Source organism: Squalius cephalus (genome assembly GCF_949319135.1).
Source record: "Squalius cephalus genome assembly, chromosome: 8".
Taxonomy (NCBI): Eukaryota; Metazoa; Chordata; class Actinopteri; order Cypriniformes; family Leuciscidae; genus Squalius; species Squalius cephalus.
In genome coordinates this window covers 38048674-38073423 of record NC_137129.1, presented here as the reverse complement: position 1 = coordinate 38073423, position 24750 = coordinate 38048674, and the positions used below count along the sequence as shown (strand labels likewise).

At 36.9% G+C, this 24750-nt stretch overlaps 1 protein-coding gene across 4 annotated transcripts in view; it reads right to left on the bottom strand.

The window, feature by feature from the left end:
- Positions 1 to 4443: 4443 nt before the first annotated feature.
- The window catches only part of map7d1b (MAP7 domain containing 1b), a 41170-nt gene continuing 20863 nt past the window's right edge, over positions 4444 to 24750 (bottom strand). Inside the window, exons 3-19 of one of the 4 annotated variants that reach the window (XM_079879666.1) lie at positions 24177 to 24245; positions 23834 to 23854; positions 20554 to 20717; positions 20175 to 20283; positions 18442 to 18546; positions 13792 to 13911; positions 12760 to 12902; positions 12068 to 12198; positions 10883 to 11121; positions 10434 to 10716; positions 9424 to 9583; positions 6878 to 6982; positions 6696 to 6746; positions 6560 to 6608; positions 6356 to 6434; positions 6013 to 6245; positions 4444 to 4980 (exon numbers count right to left, since the gene is read on the bottom strand). In XM_079879666.1, coding sequence (XP_079735792.1) covers positions 4970 to 4980; positions 6013 to 6245; positions 6356 to 6434; positions 6560 to 6608; positions 6696 to 6746; positions 6878 to 6982; positions 9424 to 9583; positions 10434 to 10716; positions 10883 to 11121; positions 12068 to 12198; positions 12760 to 12902; positions 13792 to 13911; positions 18442 to 18546; positions 20175 to 20283; positions 20554 to 20717; positions 23834 to 23854; positions 24177 to 24245 — 2072 coding nt within the window. In that variant the 3' untranslated portion in view covers positions 4444 to 4969. The remainder of the gene's footprint in view (positions 4981 to 6012; positions 6246 to 6355; positions 6435 to 6559; positions 6609 to 6695; positions 6747 to 6877; positions 6983 to 9423; positions 9584 to 10433; positions 10717 to 10882; positions 11122 to 12067; positions 12199 to 12759; positions 12903 to 13791; positions 13912 to 18441; positions 18547 to 20174; positions 20284 to 20553; positions 20718 to 23833; positions 23855 to 24176; positions 24246 to 24750) is intronic. The other 3 variants (XM_079879668.1, XM_079879667.1, XM_079879669.1) reach the window with 3 other exon arrangements.

Below are 24750 nucleotides of genomic sequence, written 5' to 3'. Positions count from 1 at the left end.
TGAAACATCAAATAAAATTAGAATGAAAAAAATATATATAAAAAGGCTAATTCAAAATATTAATAAATACTATAACAATACTAAAATAACACTGATATGTAAACAATTCAGCTGCAGGCAAAAAAAAAAAAATAATAATTCAATTTAATTCGACTTTCAGCCACATTAATTTTTTTAAGAAAACACATATTGTCTTGATTGAACACACTGTGTAAACATTTACAGTGCAAGGCGGGAACATGTGAATCCCTTTAGGCTAATGACTCAAAGTGAACTGGATTTGATTCATGCTGGTAAATCAAATAAAATCATATCAAATATTATTTCAACCTATTTTTATGAATGACAGATTGTAGAGTTTGCTGTTTTTCTTTAGTGAAGGTTTCAATAATATTTCACTGTTCATACAGTTTGTCCGATACATTGGTTCTGCTCTGCACAAAGTTTTCTCAAGCTTGGCTCACATTACTACTATCAATGACATCAACCAAATAATCAAAATACAATCCACAATAGTAACCAAACTGGCCACAGAACTCTGTGTATTTAGGAACCTCTATCCTAAAACCCAAAGGAAGAGATACACTGGACACCTTATAAAGAATATTTCACAGTGCAGCTCGTATATAGAGGCATAAAACAAGGCAACTTCGTTTGTTTGAAGCAAATGTGTGGTTGACGGAAACATGCTGCAAGACCACATTTAAATAGAGAGGTTGATAATATAACACATAGAGTGTGCTTAGATGCAAATGCATGCAGCGCGCACACACATGTACCCACATTTACACACTCATTCACACACTTATCAACAGCAACCAAAACAAACAGACAGTGAATTCTCAGTTGTCTTCACACCTTGCAGTGACTCCAGTGAGGCTTTATGTCGTCCATCTTGTGCGCCAAGGCTTTGTGGCACAACATACTGTTTAACAGGCCTTTAAAGGTCAAAGGTTAGAGACAAATATGAACTTTGGATTCAGCCAACTTGGTCAATTTGCAATGCAAAATTGTGTGGTAAGATTAGTAGTTTATATACTATTTTAGTATTTATCAATATTTTGATTTACTTTTATTTTTATATTTTAGTATTTAGTTTAAATTTCAGTTACTTGCCAAGGCTGCATTTCAAGTTTTTTAATTGTAAGTTTTTCATCTAATATTTATTTCAATGAACGAAAACTATTTTTAATAGTAAAAGTTTGGAATTTAGATAAAAAATAATGATATTGATAAAATAAATGGCATCAGAATTTTGTGCTTTACAACTTTGGAGTTTAACCCTCTTAAAATTGCAGCTTATGGGAAACATATAGGAACATAGGAAAGAATGTTCTCAACCCATGTTCTCAAGTGTCTCATCTAGATATTCAAAAGTGATCTTAAAAAAGTCTCAAACTTTGCTCAGATATTCCAACATACAAAAATCTGCTTTAAAAGTCATAGATTTCAGCATGAACTCAAACATTTCTCATCTTCCAAGAGAAAATGATCTGATTTTAAAGCTGCATTTGTGTCTATTTTAACTTCCCCCAACAGTTTTAGGAGAAACATCTACGACAAAGTTGATGCATGAATTGAAAAGTCTCCTAAACTCTAAAAGAGCAACAGAATTTTCCTAAGGGTTATCCAAATCAATTGCAAACCTGAGAGCAGTTTTTTGTGGACTCAGATGGCGTGTTCTGTCACTCATTAAGATCATGTTCATTCCTGTCATGCCAAATGAATTAATATCCAGCTGGCAGTGCCATCCTTAGTCATAACTCACTTTGTATCTGTTATCATCCATCTAAAAATACAGTGCTTGAGATGACCACCGGACTATCAGGGCCAACACCATGTCAGTTGGTGTGTGGTGGTGAAACTTGGGATGGTTGTTGCCAGAGTTGGGAAAATGTGATTTAAGGATAACCACAATGTTTTCCCCCGCTGTAAATAATACACTATATTAGCTTTCTGTCACTGTGTTTTCTTCATATGTGCATTACTATAGGCTACTACCAGAACTGGGTGTACACATGCACAGACTCACTGGAGAGCGAGAAGATATAGCCTAATTTTCAAACAGCCCAAATAAAACATACATAAACATGGGGCAAGATCAATGCAAGTGTACTGTAGAAACTGGATATTGTTCAGCATACATAAGAGACTTGGCTGGAGTTTAGATTCAGAGCTGAAGGATTGTGTTGCCCTCCACTGGTGGAAATTATTCACTGCACAAGGAATTATATGAGTATGTCTACACTTGTCAAAAAAATATTCATTTTAAAGGGATAGTTCACCCAAAAATGAAAATTCTGTCATCATTTACTCACCCTCAAGTTGTTTCAAACCTGTAAGAATTTCTTTTTTCTGCTGAACACAAAAGACTGTTGATGGACCCTATTGACTTCCATAGTATTTTTTTCTACTATGGAAGTCAATGGGGTTCATCAACTGTTTGGTTACAGACATTTTTCAAAATATCTTCTTTTGTGTTCAGCAGAAAAAAGAAATTCTTACAGGTTTGAAACAACTTGAGGGTGAGTAAATGATGACCGATTTTTCATTTTTGGGTGAACTATCCCTTTAAAGCTGACGTGTTTAGCAAAAACATGCTTGATTGAAAGTAAAAAGGTTCCCACATTTAATTGTACTTGAAAAAGTATAAAATGTAACATTTTGTTCTGTTTCGAAACAAAGCAAACGTCTGAAAACGTTCCAGGTTAATGTAGTAGGCTATTACTCAATCTAAAAAGTGCAAGTTCCCTAAAACATTATGACCAGTCACAGGGGAAGCAAATATTATTGATCATCTCCTAACAAGGCCATATATTAAGGTCTGGGTAGATTAGATGGTAAGCAAACCCTCAGTTCTCGTAATCAGTGTGTTGGATGCAGGAGAAATGGGCAGGAATAAAGATCTGAGTGACTTTGACAAGGGCCAGATTGCTGTGGCAAGACGACTGGATCAGAGTATCTCTGAAAGGCTTGTGTGTGTCGCTCCCGGTCAGCAGTGCTGAGAATATACCAACAGTGATCTGAGGAGGAACAAACCTCAAACCGGTGACAGGGTGTTGGACGCCCAAGGCTGATCGATGCACGAGGGCAATGAAGGCTATCCCGTCTGGTCCGAGCCAGCAGAAAACAAGCTTCCATAATATAACATACACTCACCTAAAGGATTATTAGGAACACCTGTTCAATTTCTCATTAATGCAATTATCTAATCAACCAATCACATGGCAGTTGCTTCAATGCATTTAGGGGTGTGGTCCTGGTCAAGACAATCTCCTGAACTCCAAACTGAATGTCAGAATGGGAAAGAAAGGTGATTTAAGCAATTTTGAGCGTGGCATGGTTGTTGGTGCCAGACGGGCCGGTCTGAGTATTTCACAATCTGCTCAGTTACTGGGATTTTCACGCACAACCATTTCTAGGGTTTACAAAGAATGGTGTGAAAAGGGAAAAACATCCAGTATGCGGCAGTCCTGTGGGTGAAAATGCCTTGTTGATGCTAGAGGTCAGAGGAGAATGGGCCGACTGATTCAAGCTGATAGAAGAGCAACTTTGACTGAAATAACCACTCGTTACAACCGAGGTATGCAGCAAAGCATTTGTGAAGCCACAACACGCACAACCTTGAGGCATATGGGCTACAACAGCAGAAGACCCCACCGGGTACCACTCATCTCCACTACAAATAGGAAAAAGAGGCTACAATTTGCACAAGCTCACCAAAATTGGACAGTTGAAGACTGGAAAAATGTTGCCTGGTCTGATGAGTCTCGATTTCTGTTGAGACATTCAGATGGTAGAGTCAGAATTTGGCGTAAACAGAATGAGAACATGGATCCATCATGCCTTGTTACCACTGTGCAGGCTGGTGGTGGTGGTGTAATGGTGTGGGGGATGTTTTCTTGGCACACTTTAGGCCCCTTAGTGCCAATTGGGCATCCTCTAATGGCTACTTCCAGCAGGATAATGCACCATGTCACAAAGCTCGAATCATTTCAAATTAATTTCTTGAACATGCCAGTTCACTGTACTAAAATGGCCCCCACAGTCACCAGATCTCAACCCAATAGAGCATCTTTGGGATGTGGTGGAACGGGAGCTTCGTGCCCTGGATGTGCATTCCACAAATCTCCATCAACTGCAAGATGCTATCCTATCAATATGGGCCAACATTTCTAAAGAATGCTTTCAGCACCTTGTTGAATCAATGCCACGTAGAATTAAGGCAGTTCTGAAGGGGAAAGGGGGTCAAACACAGTATTAGTATGGTGTTCCTAATAATCCTTTAGGTGAGTGTATGTAGTTTACAATATTTCTTATTACCTTAAATTGACTCTCAGTAACACTCGTGTGGAGTCGCTGCACAAACATATTTCATGTCACAACACAAACTGTGGAAACAAAAAACATGTCTTTATGTGTAAGCACTGACTTAACACACAGTCCCTTTTATAAAGATTTATTCCACAGGTCTGTCATAATCAGGCAAATATACATTAACATACAGAATATCGCCCTCTTCTGATGCTCCACACGTTAAATAACGCAATAATTCAAGACACACACGGTTTTCTATTTAAAAGAACAATAACAATACATCATAACAACAACAACAACAACAACAACAATTAATATCATAATGATAGCCAAACATCGTGTATTTTCTAAAACTCATTATATAGTGACTCTTTTAAGGTGCACCACACAATCGGCAGGTGACTTTTTAAAGAAACTTTGCACCATGACACACAGTGAAATAGACAGAGACTTTTTGCAAACGTTGTATATGTATATAAGTGTCTTTTTAAGGTTCTCCTCCACTGTCTCAAAGTGCTTGCACAGAAATCGGCGGTTTCTGTCTTGCTGTGTTTCTAAAGTTAAAGCAGTCTTTTTGTTGGTTTGGCACACGTCATGGGTGAAAGCAGTGGTAGCGTAAGGCTTCTCTTCTCTCACCGAAGGCTCTGCTCTCTCACAGGACCTCTGCAGAGAGAAAAAAAGACACAAAGAAATGTTTAATTGAGTCTTTAAAGGTTTGTTCACCCAGAACCCTCATGTTGAACCATGAAACTCAAATAGAGATGTTTTGCAAAATGCCCAGGCTGTTTTTTTTTCCAATTTAATGAAAATGAAGTGATTCACACAGTCAAGCTCCAAAAATCTCCTTTTATGTTCAGTGGAAGAAAGTCAGATTGGTTTCTATCAACAGGAGTTCAATAATGACAGAATTGTTTTTAGGTGAACTATCCCATTCACATAAATAATCATTCAATAATATATTATAGATTAAACTGTTACTGCAGTACATTTCAATTTTACACTTTCATAAACATGCTTTGAAATGCTTGTAACAGGCATGTTTTATATGGTATTAACAAGCATATTTTTTCATAATACCAGTATCAGGATATATTCCAGGATTCCAGGATGAGAATGTCAAGATTTATTAGGCTCAAATTGCGAAAGTATGGTTGGGAGGGAGCATGAAAAATAAATGCTGTGATGTTATTTCCTTCAAGAGGTTCATACATTTTTGGCCAAGATCTTGTATTGCCAATGCAAGAGTCCAGCACTCTGTAAAGTCTCCTCCAGCACATCCCAAAGACTTTCAATGAATTTAACCATTCTTTCACAGTTTGAGCCCGATGAATCCTGGAATATGGTCATGATGTGTCTTCCAACACGGTTGTTTAAGAAATGAATAGCTACATACTCATCAATTAGGGTTAGAAGAACTGTTGCCAAACATATAACATGCTAGAAATATAATAATCACTGCAATAATGATCCAATCATAGACCTTTGCCTATTTAAATCCAAACAGTGACTTTTTTTTTGGCCGGGCAGTGTATAATATTTAATACATCAGTGTACATCCAGAGTATGTTGTTTAAATCCCTGTTGCATTCGTTACAAGAATACAACAGTATTTTTTTTTTTTACAGTATTATGGTAATTAGTCATGACAATAATTAAATAAAATGTCTTATCTAATCTAAAAATGTCCAATCTTACCTGCCACATGTTGAGGTTTCATAGGTCCCGCCTTCATCATGAACGGTTCCCCTCCCTCAAAGGCCATGATTGGGTCAGCAGGTTGACCCTGCCCACTGTTTCCACTGCCACTGTGATTGGACAGCTTGATGATCTCCTCAAAGTCTGCTGCCTCTCCATTGGAGGACAGTCCATTCTGATGTTTGGTGGGCTGGACACCATTAATGACGGGTGCCGCGTCCCAGGACACAGAGCTGAGAAAGAAACATGGGTGTAATTCTCGTATTTCTATTAGATATGATCTCAAAACACTGTATTTAGTACATTTCAAATGATGCAATTAATCGTGCAATGTCTTGTTTACCTCATTTTCACGTCTCCTTGTGATTGGTTGAAATTTGTCGCACCACTATGGAGAGTTTCTGAAGGATTTTTCTGGATTACTGCAAGACAAGAGAATTAGCAGATTTATATTTTTCCTTTAAACTCATTTAAAATATTTTTAATAGAGAAAAGTTATTTTTTCAAGGTTTACGTCACATGCACAATAATACAAATCGATTTTTACCGTTGTCAGAGACTCTGCCATTCACTTGAGCTGGAGTCTTAACGTCTTTCTGCAAAGACACAAATAAAGCAGGTTCATTCTCCTTTTGCTCTGTGTGTGAGATTAATTCAGACTTAATGAAACAGACGTGTCCCACCTGTACCCCTGCGTCACTCTTACGAGTCCTTTTCATGATTTCTTCCAGACGCTAGAAAGGTGAACATGGATGTTAGTCGAATCCACAGAAAAGGGAAACCACTCAATTGTTTCTCTTAGAGAGCAATGAGATTTTTTTCAATTTTCTTTCAATAAAAGCATTTGAGGAGTCTCTCATTTTACCTTCTTTCTCTCCAGGCGCTCCTGTTCCTCCTTCTGGAAGTGTTTATCTCTTTCTATCCTCTGTTTCTCCGCTTCCTCTCGGGCTTTGGATTCGGCTTCCTCTCGCTGGCAAAGATACAAATAAAACTTCATTACCCATAAATCCCCTACACAAATCTCTAAATTTCCCATAAGCCCTTTGACATGACTCAAGCAGAGCCATAGAGAGAAAGAGTTGCGACACTCTTTGATGTCGCCGCTATGGCTGTCACGTGGTTCATGTAAGCCCCAATAGTTCCAAAACATACGCTGGCTGTCATGTTCTTCTATGGGACAGACAGCAGCGATCGCATTATTGAACGATAAATATCAAATAAAACACACACCCAAGTACTTTTTCAGCTGTTATTGCATTATTGCATTTTGTTAATGTCAGTTTTGCATTTGGAGAGGCAGGGTGACAACGAAATACTGTATATTACTTAGATAAGTTAGGCTATATTTTTGGAGGGAAAAGCTTGTGTTCATGTTCGCATGGGTAGTAGCACTGGCTTTAATGGCTCTAACTTAACTTTTCCATATCATTCATCTGATGATGGACGTCTCATGATATTTATTTTAGCACAACTGGGCTGTATTAGGCTATTGATTCCCGTGATTTTGCTTATAAATTTTGATTCAGCCATTAGCCTACCTTCGCAAAGAGGTCTGCCGTGGCGGTCCGTTCAGAGTTCGCTTAAATATTTTTTATTAAACAATGACAGACAACAAAAATGTGTGCTTGTGTGAGTGTGTGTGAACAAGAAAAACAAAAACCAGGGGCAGGTGATCCATGAAACAGACAGGACTAGTGATAGCCATAACAATCCTAGAGGTCCAGCATTGTTCTCACAAGCCGCTTCACTCAAGACAATAAAACATAATGAAAAGTTAGTATCCCAAAAAATTAAATTAAATAAAAGTTGCTATAAAGGTGGTAGCGATTCATTACCGAACTCTTACTGTCACAGCTGACGAAGTCGCACTAGCTAGCAGGCAGTGATTGAAAATTGGTTGAAACAACCAACATAAAATATAAATAATTACGCTGTGCATGTACAAATGAAGACCAGTATAAGCATCGCAAAGGGCCTCTGATACAATATAGACAGTTGACAATTCAAAAGAGGTCGATATTTCAGCAACTTAACTCTGGAACAACTCGACGCGCAGCAATGTAAGTGAATGGTGTCCAACGCCCAAATGACAGTGTTTGGAACTAATCCGATCTTCAAATCCCGGAAGTAGGCGGTTAAAAGCGCCGCCATTTTTTACAACGGAGGTCTATGGGAGTGTCGCAACTCTTTCTCTCTATGGCTCTGGACTCAAGTTTTGGCTGGTTTGTATAGTTCAGTTTGCCCCTGAAATTGAAAATATGAATAAAAACTATAATAGTATCTCAATAATACTAAAATAACAGTGTTAAGAAGGAACTCCTATGGATTGTTTATGGGCCGTCTGATTATTTATTATTAATCAAATTGGTAAGTAACTGAAATGAATAAAATCTTTTTACAAAATCATGTAAATCACAATCTGATAAATTATTCAATCTAAATGTAAATTTATATGAATACACAATTTATGCGGTTATAATCTGCTCTAAAATATTTCTGAATTTGCTCTTTGTGAATGCAATCTCTATAAAAAAAATAAAAAACACAGTGACAAACTAAAATAACTAAAATTAAATCAATTATATATATATAACAATTTAACAAAAATTATAATAGTATAAAAATAAAACTACAATAACACTGACCTAGACACAGTATCTTACCACTGCATTTAAGAAAATGGATTAGATACAATTTAAAGACATAAATGCATTAAAGTACACTGCAAAAAATTATTAAGCTTAATCTTATTGCCACTAAATCCATATGTGGCATCAAGTTTAATCTGCTTATGCATATCTGCACCCTTGTCACAGTTTAGATCTTGAAAAAATCCTTTTTGATGCTGCTCAGACACCACAGCTGTCCTTTGTACGTCCAGAGAGCCACAAACAGAGCCATTAGGCCTGTCCTGCATGATCAGATCAAACCAGAACACACGCAGGCTTCATGTCAGAGGGGCTCTGCGCGACCTGATGGCGAGTGTGAAGGGCAGCAGACGAGAGTCGCCCGGAGGCTTGCGTATCGTCTTCTCGTGTGTGTACGGGTCTGAACGGCTGCTAATGCACTGCGGGAGACTCGAGCTGAGGCCGTCGTATGAAAGCACTCACGTTAATGCCCTTCTGTCTGCCTGTGCCTCGGTCACCTTGATGCCTTCAAGGTCTTTTGTATTCAAATGATTTTACAGAAGACTGCAGATGGATTTTAAAAGATTTTGGAATGCATGTATGAAAAGAAGAAACAAAGCTGATTTGAGCAAATTTGTAGATTCTGATTCAGCAACACATTGTCCATCTTCTTTCTAAATTTCATTATTGTCATTGGCCATATAAAAGTCCACAATGCACATTATTTGGATTTGACTTGAAGTCTGTCATCAATGTTAGCCATTACCCATGATGCACTGCTCACCTGTCTCTGCAGACGCAGGTTTTCCTCGTGCTCGGCTCTTGCTCTCTCCTGCTCCTCCTTCTCCTCCTGCAGACGCTGCTGCTCTGCCATGAAGCGCGCCTCCTCTTCCCTGCGCCTCCTCTCCTCCTCCTCACGTCTGGCGTGCTCCTCACGCAGCTCTCTGGATGAAGATGAGACAGGGTTAGCATCTAGAGACTTATGCTCGATACTCTTAGTCAACACCTCAGATGCAGGGTCATTATATTTAACTAAAACTGAACCCATAAAAAAAAAAAAAAAAAAAAAAATTGTGATTACTTGAAATAAAATAATTATTAAAATAATCATTAACTGAAAATAATATAAAATGTAAAAAAAAAACCTGTTATCACTTCAGTTCTCATTTTCATTTATTTTAAGATAATATACTAAAAATAACTAACTAAAATAAAAATAAATAAAACTATATAGACATATTAAAAAAACTAATACAAATAAGAAACATCAAAATTACTAAAGCATGAAATGGAAAATAAAAAATGGAAAATATGAATTGACTAAATATGAATAGTTTCTCAATAATACTAAAATAACAGTGTTAAGAAGGAACACCTATGGATTGTTTATGGGCCGTCTGATTATTTATTATTAATCAAATGTGTAAGTAACTGAAATGAATAAAATCTTTTACAAAATCATGTAAATCACAGTCTGATAAATTATTCAATCTAAATGTAAATATATATATTTATTCGTTATGATCAGCTCTAAAATATTTCTGAATTTGCTCTTTGTGAATGCAATCTCAATTTTTTTTTTATTGTTTTCCAATAATCACAAACAACTGGAAAAATCCTGGAAATTCACCATTAAAAGCAACAGAAACTCAGCCAACCAGGGTTATTTTAGTATAAATATAAAGTATAAAATAATTCTGCTGTGATCACAGTAAATGTCAGTCAATCTAAATGAGCGGTTCTTTGAAAAGTGTGTGTTTGATATGCAAGACTGACACTCTCCAATCAACTAACCTGCTCTTCTGCTCCTGCTCTCGTCTCTCTTGCTCCTCCTTCTCTCTCTGCTCACGTGCCTGACGTCTCTTTTCCGCCAAAACCCTGGCCGCCTCCTCTGGATCATTGGTCCCAGCTGTGGGCTTGGCGGTCGGAGGGCCGGGCTCAGGAGAGAGCGATCGAGAAGGAGTGGCAGCCACATGGGCCACCTCTGGTGTCTGAGGAGCTATTGTGATTGGTGCAGAGGTAGTGACGGGCGTGGCCGGAGCAGACGAGACAGTGATGTCAGGAACACTAGGAGCAGCTAAACAGAAAAAAACAGTTCATCAAGAAGAGTAAAATCCTTAAAAGCACTTGCGTTTCGTTCATACATATTAAAGCTATAAAAGTCGCCCTGGGCTCCTTGAAAACCATTGAGCCGTCATGCAGATTTATCTGAGAGCTTCGGTCGTCATGATGATCACACTCACTCTTTGTGTCCTTGGGAGGGTCAGCCTGACGGGGCTCCTTGGTTTCCACGGCGACAGCGGCGACGGCGGGGGCCTGTATGCGGGCGGGAGTCTGAGCCCGTTTAGGCCGGGTCTTGGTGCCAGGAGGAGTCCGGCCTGAAGATGAGGGTGGTTTGGGGGACGCCGCTGGATTGGGGGAGAGGGGACGACTCCTGGGCGTCGCAGGTGATGAAGCTCTGTTTTTAGCTTTGATATTTGGGCTAAAAAAAGAAGAGAATTAAGAACACATCCCAACATACATCAAAACAACCACAATAAAAAAAGATTTTCTTAGTATTTTGATTCTGATTTCCATTACATTCTTTTGATATTTTACATTTTCATTTAATAAAAATTTTAAATAATGTGCTTTTGTCATTTTTGTTAGTTTTTGATATTTGTATTTAGGTTTATTTTTTAAGTTTTAGATTTAGTTTTTTAGCTTCATAACCGAGAATAGAATGAAGAACCTTCCAATATAGACCAAAACATATTATTTCCAGTAAGTAAGTGCTTCAAAAATTATAATATAATACACACACACACACACTAACCCTGATTATTGCACACACACACACACACACACACACACACACACACACACACACACACACACACACACACACACACACACACACACACACACACACATATATACACTAACCCTAAGTGTGAACAATAATAATAGTGACGCCTGCCTTAGCAAGTATCACTAATAATGTGGATTTTGTCACTTTCAGTGAGGAAACAAATTACACTGAGACCTTGGCGCCTGGTTTGGACTCAGTGTAAATAATCAGGCAGGACATGGACAGCCATAATAAGAGTACAGCTTTAATCCTTTAATGGCTAATTTATCACTTTTTCCACAAAGCAACTGAACACAAAGGCCTGTATAAAAACGAACAGCCTGCCAGACGCCTCGCTGGGCTGCATCACATCAGAGCCTCTCTTCGGCTCGCGAGAGCACAGTACTTAACCTGCAGCAGCTTAGAGCTCAGAGAGCGTGTGTGTGTGTGTGTGTGTGTGTGTGAGACAGAGAGAGAGAGAGAGAGAGAGAGAGAGAGAGAGAGAGAGAGAGAGAGAGAGAGAGAGAGAGAGAGAGAGAGAGAGAGAGAGAGAGAGAGAGAGAGAGAGAGAGAGAGAGACAGAGAGAGAGAGAGTCACCTGGCTTCTGTTTTTGTTCTGGTTATGGATTGGGATTTTCTCTTCTTCTCCACCTTTTCTTTAGAAAGAGCGCTCTTCTCCTTTTCGTTCTCTCGTTCCTTGTCTTTCTTTTCTTTCTTCTTCTTCTCAAACTAGAGGAAAACATTGATAAATCATTTTAAAGGTCAAATCATGAAAACCAGGACTTTTTCTTGAGAAATATTATAATATTATTAATATCATTAAGTTATTTTAAAAGGTAAATTAATAAGTAAAGATATATTAAGTTAATCAAAAGTCAAATAATCCTGAAAAACACGTTTTTCTATGAAAATATTAAGCAGCACAATTGTTTTCAACACTGATAATAATCATAAATGTTTCTTGAGCATCAAATCATATTAGAATAATTTCTGAAGGATCATGTGACACTGAAAACTGAGTAATGATGCTAGAAATCACAGGAATAAATGACTTTTCAAAATATATCAATTTATTACATTAAAATATAATCATTTATTTTAAATTGTAACAACATTTTACAATATTAATGTATTTTAAATCAAACAAATGCAACTTTGGTGAGAATTAGAGACTTCAATCAAAAACATAAAAAAATCTTACAAAGATACAGTCCTCAAGCTTTTGAACGGGAGTTTATATTAGCATTTTTATCTGAATATTTCTGCATTGTTTGTGTTACTGTGTTTTACCGGTGTGGAGTTGCGTCTGTTCGCGCGCTGTGTGATGTCGGGAGTGCTGGCCGAGACCCTCCAGCGTTCAGCGCTGTGCTGGTGAGGATGATGATGGGAGCAGGGCGTCAGAGGAGACACGGACGCAGAGCGGGAACACTGATCTGAGATCAGACACAGAGATGTTTACAGACAGTCACTTATACTCAAAACATTACATACTTAATTGAGATAATACATACTAGTGTTTAAATGTTTAGGGTCAGTAAGATTCCTAAATATGCAGTACATAAACAAAGCACAGGGTATAATATCCCACAATGCACTGCACTCAACTTGACTTTGCATTCCAATCTAAAAAATAAACTATGATTTTTAAATGGACAGACATTTTGACACAAAACTGGATGAAAAAGAATGAAAAATAACCATTTTTATTTCTGCAGTGACAACTGGACATTACTAGTTGAATTAAACACGGAGGTAATAAGGGACTTCTGTGCAAAATGTATACTCGACGTAAAAGTGCGTACTGTTTTATGTAAATTCAACAAAATGTACAATAGGAGAAACTGTGCACTGCAGTATACAGTAACTCCAAACATCAAAGAGAAAATCAGCAGATGAAATAGTTATTGGCTGATATGGTCTGAAATTTATGTACTTTCATTTGAAATCTTAAAGATAAAAAAAAAACACGCAATTCCATCAGATGCAAACATTTAAACGTTCATGTATGCATTAGACAAACTCATACTAAGCTCAAACACAAGAAAATAGGTAGAAACAGGTAGAAGGTTAGAAACGAAAACTGCTTTACATTGAACTAAGGTTAAAAATATTAACAATGGAAGCCGGTGAAAGTGCATACTCTTTCACCTGCAGATCTCTTGTTTGATTTCAGCAAATAAGAACAATTGCTTGTTTGCACTCAATGAGGCCTGTTTATGATGTGTGTTTTACTCATTACATGGGTGTGTGCCTGTATGTGGTGAGTATAACCATTACTTTAAGCTCCTGACATGTTAAGTGCATGTGTGTTGTGTAACTCACGAGGGTCGCTGCTGTTCTGGAGGGTGGCGACGCTCCGGCTGCGAGCCAGAAAGGAAAGAGTGGGCGTCATCAAGCGCTCCACGATGCGGCTCTCCCACGGGCTCAGGCGCAAGCTGCGGGCTGACACAAGAGGGAGCTGTTAGCATCGGCACATGTGGACAACATACCGCAGGTCACTCGACAAAGGGCCGAAGCAAGCGCTCAGCCAATCGGCTGGCTGTAACATCCAGTAACGAGGAGCCTGACCAATCAGAGAGGCTGTTACTGGAAGTGGAATTCTCAAGCCCTTCGTTGAGTGAACACTGACAGTGATGTCTTGATCTGGACTCCTGCAAGACACAGAATCTACACTGCTGTGAATATTGTGATTGCTGTACTTCTTTACACACACATTCACACACTTTATTTGCTCATCGGCTCATTGTAACTTCAAGGGACTTGAAGTTTCAACTTAATTAGTGAATCTGACCAGCAATCTTACTCATGCTGGTTAAATCAATCATACAGTAACTAAAGTTTAAGTGTGTTAGACTTTGATGCTTTATTTTAAGTTTTCTCTTTCATAAATCAGGAGACAAAATGGAGCTCTAATACATGTTTCATTTAAGATTTTTCTCTTAAAATGTCTAGTAAGAACTAAAAGTAGACACAAATGAGCCAATCGTTGACATTAAAAGTAAAGAGCGATAATTTATTTATACTGCCATTGAAAAGTTAATGTTCAGCAAGATTTTTTCTAAGGAAATTATTAATTTTATTCAGCAAGGATAGAGACAGAAAAATGTTAAAAAATATTTCCATTTCAAATAAATTCAAATATTTTCTATTCTTCAAAGAATCCTTGTAAAAGTATAATGTAAATATATATATATATATATATATATATATATATATATATATATAATCAATATTGATGATAATAATCAGAAATGTTTCTTGAGCAGCAAATCATGATATTAGAATGATTCCTGAAGGATCATGTGACACTGGAGACTGGAGTAATGATGCTGAAAATTCAGCTTTGATTTGATCACAGGAATAAACTACATTTTAAATTGTATTAAAATAGAATTAATGTAAAATCATAATATTACTATAATTTTGATTGAATAAATGCAGCCTTGATGTGTATAAGAGACTACTTTCAAAACATAAAAAAAATCTTACCAACTTTAACCTTTGAACGGTTGTGTAAATCGCTCAGATTATTTAGTCTTACAAAAATATGATGAGACAAGTTTGTGTTCATATTGAGATCTTTTGATCGCAAACTTTAGTATTCTCTGCAAGTCTGAGCACAGTTTAAGACATCATTGAGATCTTTTCTCAACCTCTAGAAGAGACAAATATGAGTCTTTTTCTCAGGAGAAATTTCTCAGGAGTAAAATTTTGCTCTCCATTTAATCTCATTATTCTCTAGGAGAAACTTCTGCAATATTTAAGAGATTTAATTTGTGAATTTTCTGCATGGTTTAACTGCATGTCTAGACGAACAGCGCTCTAAAAGCAGAACAATTAGAGTATTCATATGCTCAAAGTCGGGGTAAAACTGGTTTTATTCTGGGAATTATGGGATGCTGCGGTGTTAATATTCTGAGAGCACATTAAAATGAGGTTTGGGCTGTCACAGAGATGGCTGAATGACAGTTCTCTACAGACATGAGAAAAACAAGTGAAGTGACGAAGAAATGAATCTGTGTTGATGACACTCGTCTTCTCCCATGCTCCTTTGCTACAAACACACACACTTGGGCACCAACAGGCAGAAACACACTCCGAATGTAGCAATAAATAGCATTAAAACAATACTGTGTCTCCAAACAGACCCTTGTTCTCAATGTAGCAACGAGTTGGTGTTCCGATTTGACACTTTAGCAACACGAGAAAATTTACAACACTTCGTGACGGCTGGTCACTGGCCGTTGCTAGGCAACAGCTGCCTTTTTTTCTCCCCCACTGCGGCAAACCGTGCTGTTGCCTGAACTACTGTAACAGAAGGTTTGATCACGATCTAGGATATAAACTCCTGTTTCTAAACTATATTCATTCTATATCTTATGAAAACAATATTTAGCAGTATTTCCAGGAAGCTTGTTGCAAAAACATAAACCTCAATGGTCAGAAAGTCTCACAAGACTGCAGCTAAATATAACATAACCTAAATATTATATATTATATCTCAGCAAAAAGTGCAGTTTGAGTGGTCATCTCTAATGACAGGGAAATAAGAGCAGACCACAAGCTACACAGTTGCCATGCGGTGCACAATGCTGTTATTATGTTGATTTATACACATCTGCATAGCTACAGTTTTGCTGACTTGTCACCGGTACTTTCTGCTGCATGTGGATGTCAGCATTCTAGAAAACCCATTATTTCCTTAGAGAGAAACTTAAAATAAGGGTATGTTCAGAATAACTACCATACTACTACTGTCTCTGCAGGTTCTAGCATTTATACTGTGCATAGTATCCATTTGCATAGAATACCGATACTACTTTAGCTGTGTATATAATGCAATGTGCTTAAACTGACCTTTCATTTGCAGAATGATGAGTGTTATGATTTTTAACCTCTTGTCTTTAATTTGATTGGACCAACAAGAGTGGACTGAAAATGTGGACAATAACTGTTATTTACACATTGTGATATGTAGCATACTACTGTTTGCAAGTGCTTAGCATTGCATAATGCTATACTGTTTCACATAATACTTGTTAAAAATAGTGTGCAGTATACAGTAGGGATGGGAAATGAGAAACAGTTCTTAACCAGAATCATAAATATTTAAATATATATATATATATATATATATATATATATATATATATATATATATATATATATATATATATATATATAACTGAATGATGTTTTCAAATGTTGATTGCACTAACTTGATTAGTGTTTCTTCATACTAAACACTATACTAAACATATTTCTTTAGTATATATATATATATATAAATACCATTCAAAAGTTTGGGATTTAAAAAAAAGAAAGAAATTAATAGTTATATTCAGCAAGGATGCATTAAATTGATCAAAAGTATCAGTAAAAACATTTATAGTGTTACAAAGACAAATGTTTTAAAATAAATGCTGTTTTTTTTTTAACTTTCTATTCATCAAAGTTTTCAGAAAAAATATATCACAGTTTCCACAAAAATATTAAGCAGAAAAGTATTAATGGCTGCTTAAAATTCAGTTTTGCAATCAAAGGATTTAATTATTTAAAAATATATTCAAATAGAAAACATTTTAAATTGTAGCAATATTTGACAATATTGTTTTTACTGTATTTTTGATCAAATAAATGCAGCCTTGGAGAGCCTATTACATGTGGTCAAATATATATATATATCATGGCCACAAATTAAGTATTCATTCCCACAACTTATTAATTTGTTCCCTCCTCTTAGTAAATCGTGGCCATGTTGAATTAATTCCTTTCCTCGCTTTGATTCAACTACAAGGAAACGAAATTTTACACCGTGGACATGATTTAGCAAAACGAGGGAACGAATTAGTAAAACGTTCTTATGTATTAGTGAGTTGTGGAAACAAATTGTTAATTTGAGGCCACAATATAATTTTTTCCCCCCCGCATGTCGTGTGCGGGTCCATACATAACAGAAATTTTAAACAATCTTACTGACCCCAAACTTTGAACAGTAATGTAGTAATTTTTGAACTTACCCCAATTATCTCACACAGTGGTTCTCAACTCCAGTCCTCGGGACCCGCTGCTCTGCACATTTTGTATGTCTCCCTTATTTAACACACCTGAATCAGATCATCAGCTCGTCAGGAGAGACTCCATGAACTGAACTGAGTGTGTCAGATAAGAGAGACATACAAAATGTGCAGAGCAAAGGGTCCCGAAGACTGGAGTTGAGAACCACTGAGATTCTCACACACACACACATAAAAAAAAAAAAACATAAGCCAGAAGCGTTAAGTGGATTTGGAATGAGCAATAAATTCTGTTCCATTCCCATCCTTAGTATACAGTGTAAATGAGCAGTACACAGTAAGCAGTATGCAAGTATTCCAGTCTGAACACAGCCAGATACATTTTACAAATACTTAACTATTGCACAGCATCACTTATTTATATGAGTCATTCAAACTGATTAAAATCAGATTAGTCAATTAAAGTGGCACATACTATATTATGTATCCTAACTTGGTGACCAGACCACTGTTTTATGAACACTGATAAATAATCAGCCTTTCAAATCACACACTCAGGTTAAAAAACCCACCACCAGCACCATGACCCACACCACAGACTGAAAATGATGACCGGAACACAAAAATAAGAAAGAGATGAAATATTTCCACCACTTACTGGACCACAGATAAATAACCATCACAGACTATGATGCAACAATGTGAGCGCTGATCAAAAAGTGCACGGAAGTAGAGATTACCCACGATGCAACACAAGAACGAGGGGTTGTGGGGTGGGGGAGTGAATAAGAGAGGTGTGAGAATGACCATCGATCACCGGGCACAGGCACAGGCAAGCAGGCCACCAGAAATGAGCAAATCAAAAGTAGTTCATGAGAAAACACAACTGAAGAACCAAAAAAACCAGACGGAGGGTTGGGAGGGAGGTGAAACGCGGGAGCCGCTCCGTTCTTACTTCTGCAGGGCGAGTTCCAGAGCGTGGCCGAGGACTTGGACAGCCTGTTGTTAATCACAGGCTCCGTCTGCCGCGGCAGGTTGACCGTGGAGGCCGAGCATCTGCCTGCAGAACGCAACACAGAGAGCAGAGCGTTCATACTGACCCCGTGAGTGACGGCGGGACGGGGCGCACAGCTGGAGCGCTTGGAGGGACATGCAGACTGCAGGAGGGAGAGCTGGAGGAGGCGGGCCACTCTTGCATCAACTTGTGATCATGTAAGATGATCGTACATTTAAGATGTACATTCAATTCCATACAATGCTAACAACCATTTTTAGGCACATGAATGCTGACCAAAAGTTAAATATTTAGATAAACTACCGTTCAAAAGTTTGGGTCGGTAAGATTTTTTAATGGTTTTTGTAAGAAGTCTGTTACGCTCGCCAAGGCTGCATCTCTTTGATAGTATATACAGTTAAAACAGTAATTTTGTAAAAAGTTATTACAATTTAAAATAACTGAATATATTTTATTTTTTCATTTTAAAATGTAATTTATTCCTGTGATGCAAAGCTGAATTTTCAGCATCATTTCAGTCTTCAGTGTCACATGATCCAGAAATCATGCTCAAGAAACATTTCTGATTATTATCAATGTTGAAAACAGTCGTGCTGATTCATATTTTTGTGGAAACCTTGATACATTTTTTTCAGATTTTTTTGTTGAATTGAAAGTTCAATAAACAGCATTTATTTGAAATAGAATCTTTTGTAACATTATGTCACTTTTTATCAATTTAATGCAACCTTGCTGAATAAAAGTAATAATTTCTTTCAAATTCTTACTGACCCCAAACTCTTTAACAGTAGTGCATACTAGACTATCCCGGTAAATCAGCACTATCCTACTGATAAGACCAGAATTATCACCAGCATGTGTTTTTTAATGGATGATGTTTTCTAGCATGTCATCCTGGTGTCCACAACCAGCTTAACCATAAAAAACATGTTGGTCATCCATCATTACCAACTCCAACCAGCATACTTGAAATTTATAAGTCTGATCTGGTCTTTTCAACAGGGTAGAACTGTACAAAGTGATCCAACATGGCATCACTTCCTGTAACACACTGGTCACTGAAGACACATCAACATTAAATTAGAGGAAAAAGAATAGACTTCTTATCATTTGTGTTATCATTACACTGCAGTAGACACAACAACGCCCATCCCACACTAACATCTCTTTTAACTTCTTTGGTCTAATAATATGGAGAAAATCACATCTTAGCAAGAGAAAGAGATTATATCACAGTCCTTTGCCTACATACATCCATCACAGCTACTACAACACCAGAAATAATGTTTTTAAAGAATAAAAACCATATAAAAACCACAGTAAAACATAAAAATAAACCATAGAAATGATGTTGATGCCAATGATTAGCAAGTTTTTGTTGGTGAAACCATCATAGGATGATTTTCCTCCCTCACTTTTTGATGTCTTTTTGAAAATTTAAATGGATCAACAAAATCATAACCAGATGGTGACGCCTATTAACCATCTACCGCAGTAAAATCTCAGCACTCAAACTGACTGACACAGAACAAACACTGCTGGAGTCAAAAACAATATTGTGTCAACATAAGAAGTTTCCAAATTCATATCAGTATTGTTTTAGATGGATATAATGACTCTAGTTTGTCTGCTAAAGTTGTATGAGACTATAAAGTTTGACTAGCAACACTTACTCTCTCTGCGGGAGGTCTGGTTCAAGCCGCCGGCCCATGACCACCTCTGCTGACGGATCTCAGCCCACGTTTTTTTGGTTGACCTCTTTATGGCGGATTCATACCTCTCCTGTGGAGAAAAAGACAATCACAAGGATGAACCCAATTTTGGTTACTTTTTTCACCTAAAAAGAATCTGAAATTTGGTAGTTCATCAAATTTGAACTATCGACTTTTGAATTTGACACCTAACAAGCTTTGCATTGCTATACTAACCCTAACCCTAACCCTAACCCTAACCCTAACCCTAACTGTATGTCACTTGCTCAATGAACATTATGTTTGCAGCTGGTTTGTCCTCCCACAGCCCCCCCTTCCTGAGCACATGGCGTCTCCACACCTTATTCTTCTCCAGTTTCTGCCTCTGTTTTTCCTCCAGCAGAGCTCTTCGTTTCTCTGTCTTCAGTCGTTGTTCCTCCAACTTCCTCCTCCGCTCTTCCAACTGGCTCTCGCGCAAACGCCGTGCCTTCTCCTCCTTCTCCAGCCACTGAGCTTTCTTCGCCGCTGAGAAAGAGAAGAGAGAGAGAGTTTTTGGGTGATGCTAACCACTGTTTCTTATGTCAATTTCTGTCAGGGTTAACAATTACATGTCATTTAAGAATCATTTTAACAGCGAAAGTTCTCAGATCTTTGGCTAACGTTCTGGTGAGGTTCTCCTTAAAAATATGAACATACATTAAAGTAACGTTAACAGAACGTTCGTTCAATGTCTTTAATAATGTTCTCAAAACATTAGCAAAAAACATTATTTATGTTGATGAACCTTTTTCCTGAAACGTTTTAGTTGGATGTTCGTTTCTACACGAACATTTTCGTGTAACATTCCCATAATGTTTGTGAAATAATAAAATGCTCTCTTAATGCTCGTATAACCGATAAAAAACATCTTTTAACTTAATGGGAACATTAGCAATTGTTCTTAGAACATACTTTTGTTAGCTGGGGTCTTCAGAAAAGGTCCTCATTTATCAAAACTCTCATTAGTGTCTAGCAGAAATTAATTAGATAAATATCTCATATGTGAATATCTTATTTGGTTGTTTGGAAATCAGAACTAATTGTTTTACGTTCATTTAACATTAATAATCATTCACAATTGTGCAATCTCACCCATAGCTGTTGATTTAATCACCACTGAATACTTTTTATATTTATATATTTATAAATCAGTGCTTGAGGAAAGACTAAACTGCTAATAAAACAGCCTTTTTCTCTGTGTGTTCAGCAGTTTGACTTCAAAAACAATTAAAAACCAATCAAAGCTCTTTATTTAAAACCCCAAGCACGCTGAGCGGCAGCTGGATGCATTCTGCTCACAGGCCCGATTTAAGGAACACACGAGACATCACACAGTGGAATTTCCTGTTTTTCAGTCCCTCAACCATAACTAAGTCTACACACACACAGCAGTCCAGATGGGATTTGAGTTGAGGAATACAGACACAGGGGAACTGCTTCCATTCACAACATTGCTTTAGATCCATGTGGGGCGACCCACTGTATTTACTTTACCCTGTTTCAGTTCAAAAGCACATCGGCTGAATAACACAGGAAATGCAGTGACTCAGTAATGAGACGAGCTGTGATTCACACAAAAGCTATATGTGAATGAGAAGCACTGAAGGACACAATTTGATTGAACACAAACATGACAAAAATCTGAACACAGAGAAAATGTGTCTGTATTTTGTTGATTAACATCTTTTTAGACAAGTAAAAGGAGAAGTACCATGGTAATGTGTCAGTAAGCTGTTTGGACAGGGTACTTTGGTAATGCCATTTTTTCATATATAGACAGACAGGCAGACAGACAGACAGACAGACAGACAGACAGACAGACAGACAGAGATATAGACATATATAGATATATAGAGATATAGACAGATATATATATATATACACAGATATACAGACAGACAGACAGACAGTCAGATAGAAAGATAGATACTGTAGATATATAGATAGATAGATAGATAGATAGATAGATAGATAGATAGATAGATAGATAGATAGATTAGACAGACTAGACATACAGATAGACAGACAGAGATAGACAGATATACAGACATACAGAAAGAGTCAGATAGACAGACAGACAGATAGATAGACAGATAGATAGATAGATAGATAGATAGATAGATAGATAGATAGATAGATAGATAGATCAGACAGATAGACAGACTAGACATACAGACAGACAGACAGAGATAGACAGATATACAGACATACAGAAAGAGTCAGATAGATAGATAGATAGATAGATAGATAGATAGATAGATAGATAGATAGATAGATAGACAGACTAGACATACAGACAGTCAGATAGACAGACAGAGATAGACAGATATACAGACATACAGAAAGAGTCAGATAGACAGACAGACAGACAGATAGATAGATAGATAGATAGATAGATAGATAGATAGATTCACATATTGCCTTATTTCTTTTATATTGCTTTTTTTACTACATAAAAATATTGTACCACAAATTTCAGATTCACAAATTTCTTTTAACATTAACTTAAAAAGTCTCTTATGCAGACTATTTAAAACTGTGTGGCAGAGATGTGGTTTGTGCTCCGAATAAGCAGACTTACTCTAAATCCAATTACATAAAACCCTTCAGTCCTTTATAAATGATATAACAATTCTGTTCAAAATAAGATGATCTCAGCCTTCACATTAAACCACTGGTCTCAGCTCCAGTGAACCGCTAGCGAGCTAAACAAGCTCAATAATCCTATTAGTTTCATGCAATATGACAGTGCGACTGCACTGAAAAATAGATTTTATTCTCAGTGCAATTCAATGTAGCAGCAATCCGGCATTACAACGATTGCTTCGTTCTAACAGCTAAGCTAGGTTTATATCTTTGTATACACAGCATATGTCAAGCTAAGATGTTTTGTCCCAAACTACAATAAACCCTTTATGTAAAGCCTACAGCTGTGGTGCATGACTGGACTTGTCGACCCGATAAACAGCTGACTAGAGATTGAGGTTTATCTGCGTTTCTCCAGCTGAAAGTGAGCTGATAGCCAAGCAGGCTAATCATGCTAATGGCAAAAGTAATTACAGCTAATCTGAGAGAGAGGGGCATGGCTAAATGAACTGTAATGATGGCACATTTTTCACCCTGTGCCTGCAGGGATCTATCAGATAGTTAAAAGTGGAGAATATGAGACACATGCATTGATTTATAAAAGCTGCTGCACATGGGAATGATGAAATATGCATGTATTCATAATAATTTGTAGCTTGGGATGGCAAATGTTCTTGAGCTACTGCTATAGATGTTAAAAATGATGGGTAGTTTCTTGTAACTGAGCATGAACTCTGTTAAAATGCATAATCATAGGAAACAGGGGAAACACAACAATAGGAAAACAATAGGAAAAACATAACAACAGGGAAAAAAGATATGCAAAGTATTATTGTGCATATGAGGTATATTTAATATACTATTCCTTAACCGTAATGATTTATGAAATTGTGGACAAAGAAAATTGGACACAACCAAATGAGAAAAACAAAGAGCACAGACCCAAAGAGCACAGGACATGAACAAAATGGAAACGATCCACTTAATCAAATGATTGATCCTGTGACGTATCTTACCTTGCTCCTGGGTTCGCTGGTCTGCAGCAGTAAACACAAATCACAGGACATCTGTCAGTCACATCAGTTTCTACTTTACATGATACTGCTGACTTCACCGAACATCATTAGAAACCAGCTGGCTTTGTATTGGCAGTTAAATTTGTATTAATTACAAACTGTTTCACATGGTAATAGTGTATAATTGAGTTAACTATTATTTGGCTTCACTTTGTAGTCTCAGTAGTCCCTAATTATATATATTTTGATGTACTTCAATCGCTACTAGATTGATGTTTTGTGTTGTACAACCACATCATTAGATCTGCAGGGCAGGACAGAAGTTGTGTTTATAAAGCCTCACCCAGATATTTGGCCCGTTCCTCTCGCCGCTTTTTGGCCTGTTTCTGTCGTTGCTCCGAACTCATCCCATCTGTTGAGAAAAAAGCAGATTAAGCTTTAAAATGGACTTTTCATAGCTTTCGAATTACATTAAAGTTGACAATGACATAAGAAAGTCGTTTGCAAATAGTTTTCAAGTGTCAATACTCAAGTAAAAAAACTTAAAATGTTAAATATTGTAAATATTATAAATGTATATTTATAATACAGATGTATATATAACATACAATATTCTTATATTACTATAAATATCAAAAAGTTATAACATAAAAAAATATATATTTAAAAAAATTATAAATGATAGAACAAATACAATTTAGGTAAATAGTGCATCAATTATTCAAGTAAACATTCATATAATATGTGAAATATCGTTAATCTTTGCTTGATTGTTAGATATAATATATTAATGCTGACACAATGCTGTCACATTTTGAAAGAAAAGCAGGCCTGTCATTTAAATTAGCTAGATTTTATTTTATTTTATTTTATTGATATTTTGGCAGTCAATCGCTATCATTTATGTATTAAGGTTA